The 8,703-nt window shown below is 47.3% G+C and overlaps 1 protein-coding gene across 18 annotated transcripts in view; it reads right to left on the bottom strand.

The window, feature by feature from the left end:
- Positions 1–3,907: 3,907 nt before the first annotated feature.
- CCDC180 (coiled-coil domain containing 180) overlaps positions 3,908–8,703 on the bottom strand; it is a 96,922-nt gene continuing 92,126 nt past the window's right edge. For 15 of the 18 annotated variants that reach the window (XM_054502159.2, XM_054502161.2, XM_063649737.1 and 12 more), the window contains 3 exons: positions 6,201–6,306; positions 5,260–5,395; positions 3,908–4,079 (listed from right to left, as the gene is read on the bottom strand). In XM_054502159.2, the coding sequence (XP_054358134.1) occupies positions 3,948–4,079; positions 5,260–5,395; positions 6,201–6,306 (374 nt within the window). In that variant the 3' untranslated portion in view covers positions 3,908–3,947. Of the gene's footprint in view, positions 4,080–5,259; positions 5,396–6,200; positions 6,307–8,228; positions 8,341–8,703 lie in introns of those variants that run through there. The other 3 variants (XR_010123336.1, XM_063649740.1, XR_010123337.1) reach the window with 3 other exon arrangements.

The raw sequence follows: 8,703 nt of genomic DNA, 5'->3' as shown, positions 1-8,703 counted from the left end.
AACCATGCCTTGATCTTTCTGTTGACCAGCTCCTGTCCTGAAGCTGTCTAGGGGTCCCCAGCCACCAGTCGTCTCATTAGCATACAAAAGACACTCTTATCACTCCAGAGATTCTAAGGGTTTTAGGAGCTGCACATCAGAACATGGGGAACATGTATTTCATGTTCAACCAAACATGTATTTCACTATATCACAGGTGCCAAGACAATTTAATGGGGGAAAGATCAGTATTTTCAAGAAATGGTGCTGGAACAACTGGTAGCCAAATGCAAGAGAATAAAGTTGAACACTTACTGCTATGTACAAAATTAACTTAAAATGGATCAAAGACCTAAGTAGCAGAGTTAAAACTATACAACTCTAGGCTGGGCATGGTGGCTCACACCTGTAATCCCAGCACTTTGGGAGGCTGAGGCAGGCGGATTATTTGAGGTCAGGAGTTCGAGACCAGCCTGGCCAACATGGTGAAACCCCATCTCTACTAAAAATACAAAAATTAGCTGGGTAGTAGTGGTGCATGCCTGTAGTCCCAGCTACTCAGGAGGCTGAGGCAGGAGAATTGCTTGAACCCAGTAGGAGGAGGTTGCGGTGAGCCAAGATCTCACCACCACACTCCAGTCTGGGTGAGTGAGTGAGACCCTGTCTCAAAAAAGAACAAACAAACAAATAAAACAACTATACAGCTCTTAGAAAACAGCAGTAAATCTTTGTGACTTTGGATTAGGCAATGGAGTCTTAGATATAATACCAAAAGCACAAGCAACCCAAGAAAGAATAAACTGGACTTCCTCAAAATTAAAAACTTTTGTGTATCAAAGGACACTATCAATAAACTGATTTATAACTGATCTAAAGATAATTTTGTAAGTGAAAACAACATACAACTGGAAGAAAATATTTGCAAATCATATGTCTGATAAGGGTCCAGTGGCTTGAATATATAAAGAACTCTAACAACTCAATAATAAAAGTAATCTAATTAAAATTTTGATAAAGAACTTGAATACATTTCTCCAGAGAAGATATTCAAATGGCCAATAAGCACATGAAAAGATGCTCAACATCATTAGTCATCGCAAATGCAAATTAAGACTATAATGAGATACAACTTCACACCCACTGGGATGGTTATCATCCAAAAGTCAGATAATAACAAGTTTTGGCAATGATGTGGAGAAATCAGAGCCTTTATATACTGCCAAGACTGATATAAAGTGGTACAGCTACTTTGGGAAACAGTCTGGCACTTTCTCAAAAAGTTAAGCATACAGTTACTTTTTTTTTTTTTTGAGACAGAATCTCCCTCTGTTGCCCAGGCTGGAGAGCAATGGCATGATCTCGGCTCACTGCAACCTCTTCCTCCTGGGCTCAAGCAATTCTCATGGCTCAGCCTCCCAAGTAGCTGGGACTACAGGTGTGCGCCACCACCCCTGGCTAATTTGTGTATTTTCAGTAGAGACAGGTTTCACCATGTTGGCCAGGCTGGTCTCTTAACTCCTGACCTCAAGTAATCCACCCACCTCAGCCTCCCAAAGTGCTGGGATGACAAGTGTGAGCCACTGTGCCCAGCCTAGAGTTACTTTTTGACCTAGTAATTGGTACATACCCAAGAGAAATGAAAATACGCATCCACACAAAAGCTTGTTCATGACTGCTCATAGCAGCACTATCTTTTAGGCAATGGAGTCTTAGATAAAACAGCACTATTTTTTAGTGCTGCTATGGGCAGTCATGAACAAGTTTTTGTGTGGATCTATAGTAGCCAAAAGGTAGACAAAGTGGCATTGGGTTCCTTCAGTCCTTGTCAAGCTGGGCCTCTTAAGCCTAAGGGGGTCCCTGGGGTACGGGTATAGGGGTGATGAGAGTCCAGTCTCACTCACTATTAGAAAAGTGATTTAGATATGATTTCTCACCAACCAAACCAGCAAAAAATTTCCCCCAAATCCTGAAACTAGAACCCTTGGTGTGGACGAGGAAAATGGGCAGTGGGCAATGGGCACTGCTTAATGGTGGGAGGGGGTGGCCTGTTTCCCTGGAGGGTGACTTGGCACCATGTCCACAGCTGCCACCCTCTGATTAAGGAATGATTACAGATGTGTACAAAGAGCTAGTGTGGGAGGATGTTATCTCTGCCTTCTTTCTAGGAGCCCTGCATGGGACATCCTCGCCCTTGTCCGACAGAGGCGATCTGGTTCCCCAGGCAGTGGGAGCACTCTGCAGCTGTTTAAATGACAGTGTCCCACACTGCAATCAAAGCCCCTTCGTGGGCCATGAACTGAGTTAGTGGACTGGGCTAGGATTTAAAAAGCAGGGAGAAAATATTAGAAAGCAGCCTTTCTAGTAAGGTTAAGTGCTGTCCTGTGACCTGTTGGTCCCAAGCTGTGTATGTGTGCAAGGACCGTGTGTTTAGAACATGTTTATACAGTGGGTCAGAGTCAGAAAAGTATGAAAACCAATGATGTAAATGAATACTGAAGGATATGGCATAGGGTTTATCCAGTTAAAATTTACCAAGCAGTTTATGCAACCTAACGCATGTTATGATTCCATTTTATAAAAATAACTCACATACATGGAAAGATGCTATGGACAGTGGCTGTCTCTAGATTCCAGAATTTTATTATTTATTTATTTATTCGTTTATTTGAGACAGAGTCTCATTCTGTTGCTCAAGCCAGAGTGAAGTGGCATGATCTTGGCTCACTGCAACTTCCACCTCCCGGGTTCAAGCGATTCTCATGCCTCAGCCTCCCCAGTAGCTGGGATTACAGGTGTGCGCCACCATGCCTGGCTAACTTTTTGTATTTTTAGTAGATATGGGGTTTCATCATCTTGCCTCGGCTGGCCCTGAACTCCTGAGCTCAGGTGATCTGCTCGTCTTGGCCTCCCAAAGTGCTAGGATTACAGGCGTGAGCCACCGTGCCCGGCTCAGGATTTTAAAGTTATCCTTTTGCTAGTTTCATAAATTCTTTTTTCTACAATGCACATATATTCCTTTTGGAATAATAAGCAATGACAGGTAGCACATTGGGGTGGGGGTGGGGGTGGGGGGAGCACAGAAAAGAACAGGAGATTGCTTTTGCCTTGATGGAAGGGGACTCCTCACTCTCCTGGCTTCAGTGCACAAAGGCCACCAAGCTAACCAAGCTAACCAAGCAGGGCCTCACTGGGTGGAGCAGACCAGCAGAACAGGGTGAGTGTCCCCAGGTGAGGGAACTGCACTCAGAGGGTCACACAGCTGTCAGGGGCTGGAAATTTAGGGGCTGGGGCCTCCTAGGTCTATGGCTGAGGAAACCTGTCCAGATGACACACAGAGCTACTGACAAACGAAGCCTGTATGCTCAGGCCATGTAATCGAAGAAGAGTTGACGAGCAACAGACTGGCAGGCTGGAGGACTCCAAGAGAATGATCTGAGCATCACAGGACTAAAGCGGCCTGGAATATTTTTTTTTTTCCAAAATATTGCAATTTGCTCAGACAAATTGTGGCACAAATACCAATCAACATTGGATTAGTTATTTGTTGGGTCTAGGAACCAGTGCAGAGTTGCAGTTATAACCCATACTTGTTTAATCTGTTAAATTAAAATATCATTTTCCCATGACCTTTATTTCATTTTTCAAGATGACGTGCCCTGCCCAGCATGCTGTTTGGAGGTGATGTCCTTTGAAGTTCTGGTGCCTATTTTAAGTGACTGATTCCTGGTACTCACCCTCCCTGCTAACCACGTGGACTTCCCTTTCATGCTTGCCTTCCTCATGGGAAGAGGGCTCCACGTGGGCAGGGACCATGCTGTGTCCTGTTCGCTGGTAAAGCTACAGTGCCCGGCACAGAGCAGGGGTGGAGGGATGAAGGGAGGGAGGGATGGACGGAAAGTAGGTAGGCAGGTAGATGGACAGGGAAGAAGTCTGTATAAGAAAGCGTTTATTCATGGTGGGGTGGAGGGTCACACATACAGGCTCTGGATAGTGTGCAGGGACTGCTTCCAGCTGTCCTTCCAGCGCTGAGCCTCCTTCATCTGAGATGTGCAGTCATCCTGGATCCTCTTCAGCTCCTCCTCAAATGATGCTAAATATTTCTAGAACGAAGGTAGCAGGAGGGGTCCACATGAGGAGAGACATCTGGACCCTCTCCCCTAGGGCAATGCTGTAACTTGCTGGCAGGTGGTTTTTAACCCATTCCAGGCACTGGCAAGAGTTCCCCAAGTCACTTCTCAGGTAGAAACCAGGTAGGCCTAGTTGTTTCTCCCATTTTACAAGACAGGGAAACTGAGGCTCAGAGTCTGGCCTGGGGTCACCCAGCTAGAAGGAGGCTGAGCAGGGACTAGGACCTGTGTCTATCTGACTCTAGGCTCAGCACTCCTTCCTGAGCTCTGTCCCACACTGCGGCCTCTGGGGAGCTCAGGGCTCCCGGTTTTTGGGTAGGCTGGGCCTTCCAGGCCTCCCGCCCTCACTGAACTCAGCAGGCTGAGCTGTACCCTCTGCCTGGGGCTTGGAGGGGAAGCTGGGGGAGGGCTGACCCTGGGCACTTCAGCTTCTCCCAATAAGGGGGCCAGCTGGTCTCTGGGCAGGACAAGGTTTATCTCTGGGCATCAGGACCAAAGGTCCACAGATCTTCAAAGCCAAGAGGTCCCTCAGGTGGCATCTGGGTGTAGCCTCCTCATCAGGCTGTCCCCAGGGGGTCTGACAGGCACTGGGATCAAATCCTGGCTCTGCCACTCTGTAGTGGCATAGAGGGGACAAGTTTCTTTAAGCCTCAGTGTCCTCGTCAATGAAATGAGGATAATAATTTTACCTCCCTTGTGGAGTTGTTAGGAGGATTCAGTGAGATGCCTCATGTCAAGAGCAGAAGCTCTCAGTAAGTACTTCCCAGTAAGTTCTCAGGAGCTGTGACTGCTCCTGCTGCCGCGTTCCCCCTGAGCCTACGGCTACCATTGCTTCCGTACCTGGTGACAACGTTCCCTAGCTGTGACACTACAGTGCCTTTGGAAAGCCTTTCTTCACCCCTAATCTGGGTGGGATGTCCCTCAGCTGGGCTCCCACAGCATTGGGATCACGCCTCAGATCCACACTAACGTCCTCGTGCCTGTGAACGGCGACTGTCCTGAGTGTTGAGACCTGCAGCTCTGGGGTGCGCTAACATGTGTTGCCTGCTGCACCAGCCAAATGTTGGGTGCCGGGTGATGGGAAGCTCCCCCTTCCCAAGGCAGCCAACCTGAGCTGTGCTCCCTGGGACACGCCCACTCCACCCTGTCTCACCAGGTACACAGCATCTCGGGCTTCCACAGCCGCCAGGTGGCCCAGGGTGGTTTTGGTGGTGGATATCGATGATGTTGGCCGGAGAAGAATCTTGTTTTGGATGGTGACTTCAGTGGGTTTGATCCCTGGCCACTTCCTACAAACAAACATGTGTGAAAATCTCACAGGCTTGTCTTCATCTTTCATAATCCACCTACCAACCCTGTTGGAAAAGCTTAGCATTTCTTTGAAAAAATTATCATGGCTTTAAATATCTTAATGAAAAGAAAAAACATACTGAGCGTGAATGCCTGCACTTGTTCAAGTTGTTTCATATTAGCCCCCACTGGTCTCATCACTGTGCACGGTCTGGGGTTCTGCGGGGGAAGGGGAGTGCCGCAGCTCAAGTTGCTCCCCTTTCTGAGCCTCAGTTTACTCACTGATCTGCCAGCCAGGCGGTGGCCACCAGTGCCTGGTATGCTTTTCCTATGATGCTCTAAACACCACTTCTGAGAACATAGCTGGGCAAATCACTGCTCTGCTTCTTCTTGCAGAGTCACACTCTTGGGGCACAGGGGACAGGCACATTGCCAACTCTCTTCACACATAACAGACAGCTGGAGTGGCTCACAATGCCAGCAGTGACCCGAGAATGTGTCTCCCACTGAGCCAGGCCTCCCTTTCATCGTGGGACCCTTTGGTGGGTCCTTATCATGTGAACTAATAGCTGTTGAGCTGTTCATATGTGCTGGGGCACCCCAGGTACTACCTCATTTAACTTTCTCTTGATAATATCAAGGTAGGCGGCCATGCTCATTTCATAGATGAGGAAACTAAGGCTCAGAACACAATGCCTTTCCCAGGCCTGTCTGACTTCAGAGCCCAAGCCCCTAACCATTACACTGCACCACCCCCAGCAGATACAGCCATTTACAGTAGTCCTTGCTGCTCTTGGTTCTCACCTGCTTCCACGTTCAATCAGGGGTTTCTCACTCTCTTCCTTCAGGGAGAGCCCAGCGAGTTTCCTTCGTATGAGCATTGATATTTTCTGTTTGGGGGGCTCCATCCCTAGAGGCAAAAGATAGGCTAGTGACTGCAGCCTCACCGACAGCCTGAGATCGAGGGATTTCCCCTGGCATTACACTTAGAGGAGGGAGGACTGGCACCCCTCCTCCCCACTTGGAGTTATGGCAGGCTGAGCCCTCTCCACAGAGAAGCTGAATGCACCAGCCACACAGCTTGGGGTGGTGACAGGGGCAGGGGGTCATGGCTGAAGGAATCTGAGCAGTGGTGTGGGGTGCTGTTTCCAGCTCCAAACCCAAGCTTGATGCTCTGACGTTCCTGCAGTTTCCATGAGTCCCCGGATATGGTTCATAGAGACTTCTTTGGCTTAGGCTAGCTCATACAGGTTCCGAACTAAGAACCTCCCTTGGAACAAACACGTTCAAGGTTGCCCCTTGACTATCTAGCTCAATAATCCAATCTTTGATGCTCTGATGTTCTTTCTAGATCAGGGGGCAAGGGGGTGGGGGGCTCTGTGTGCAGAGAGCCAGCAGGCAACCTGTACACTCCTCTGCCATGAATGGCAGGGCCCAGTGGCCTGGCTCAGAAGCCGAGTTACAGAGCAGGCAGAGGCCTCCTAAGGCCTGGTGCAGGGAGTCTTCCTGGCTCAGGGGTTCCTTGCAAGGGGCTGTGATCTGCTCCACTACCAGCTCGCCTGCCTGTTCTCCCTGGGGTCTCGACCCCAGCATCTCTGTAAGGCCCTGATTTCCCAAACGAGGCTCACCTTTGACAGAGACCTCTGATATAGAAAAGTGACCAACACTTCAAAAATCTGTACACAATTTGATCCAGACACCACACTTCTAGGAGTCTGTTGCCCTAGAGATGCATGGATGCAGAGATTTTCTTCAGCACAATTACAGGAGTGGGAAATTGGAAATGGTCCAAAGTTCAATAGCAAAGGGACTAATTAGTAAGTTACAATGCTTATTACATTATGGTGTGCAGCAACTGAAAACGCTGAAGAGGAGGAGTGTTGACTGGCCAGCCCAGCCAAGGTTCACCTGCAGGGAAATCAGGTCACAAAAGTGCCCAAGCCCTGTAATCTTCCCCAGCCACCCTGACACACAGGCCTGTGCCCAAAGGGAAAGGCCTGGCAGGATGAACAGCAAGTGCAAAGGGCGCTGCTTTCAGGGCAGAAGGACTGTGTTCTTCACTTGCTTCTTGGTTTATACTGATTTTCTTGTTTTACTGGAATGAACATTTATTGTTTTTGTAATTAAAAACCTTTACAAATAAAAAGGATGTATTTTAATTACTTTACAGATCAGTGATAAATGGATAACATTTAATGTATGATTTTAATCTTATAGTTATAAAAGTAATATGCACATTATTAAAAATGTAAACATCACTTCATGATGAAAAAAAAATTTTTTAGGGATCTCTCTCAATCCCACACAGCAGAGGTGATCATCAGCAGTTTGGTACCTGTCTCTCTGTCTCTGTCTCTCACACAGATTCATTTAAACAGATGTGAGTATGCATGTTGATATCATGCATGTGTTTTAAAAGATGGGATCATAGACATGTCCTATTTGTCCATTTGTTTTTTCACACAACAGCCCTCCTTCATGTCTTTCCATGTCAGCACATGCAGACCTACTTTAACAGCTGCGTGGTATTTACCTGCACATCTGGCACTCTTATTTATGCATCCAATTTTCTTTGTTTTTGAGTCACGGTCTTGCTCTCTCACCAGGCTGGAGTGCAGTGGTATGATCAAGGCTCACAGCAGTCTTGACATAGACTTAAGCAATCCTCCCACCTCAGCACCCTCCCAACCGCCCTCCACCTCCAGGAGGTGGAGCTGGAACTACATGTGCACACCACCGCACCGAGCCAATCTTTAAATTTTTAGTAGAGATGGGGTTTTGTCGTGTTGCCCAGGCTTGTCTCAAACTCCTGAGCTCAAGAGATCCACCCACCTCAGCCTCTCAAGTGCTGGGACTGCAGGTGTGGGCCACTGTGCCTGGCCCATTGAATTTTCTGTATATCAATGTCAGTGTTGCTTCCAATTCTCTGCCATTTCAAACAGTGCTGTGAACATTTTTGAACATATACCTTTGAAAAAGTGTCCAAGTATTTCTCTCAGATAAATTCCTAGAATTAGACGTGCTAAGCCAAACGTCTACACACTCAGAATTTTGACAGGGACTGACAAATTGTTCTCTATGACAGCAGTATCCATGTACGCTCTACCAAGAGTCTCTGCAGAGTCTCTGTTTCTTGACACTCTTTTACGTTGTTACCAAATGTAAAAACTTTGCCAGGCTATTGGTGAGAAATGATATCTAAATAATGCTTAGATTTTCATTTTTCATCATCAGTGAAGTTGAGCATTTTTTACAGTGACTAGCCATATGAACTGCTTCTCTTTTGAAGAGCATGTGTTTGTCCTTC

Source organism: Pongo pygmaeus, chromosome 13, assembly GCF_028885625.2.
Source record: "Pongo pygmaeus isolate AG05252 chromosome 13, NHGRI_mPonPyg2-v2.0_pri, whole genome shotgun sequence".
NCBI lineage: Eukaryota > Metazoa > Chordata > Mammalia > Primates > Hominidae > Pongo > Pongo pygmaeus.
The sequence above is the reverse complement of the archived record's forward strand: the minus strand, read 5'-3'. Positions and strand labels throughout refer to the sequence as shown.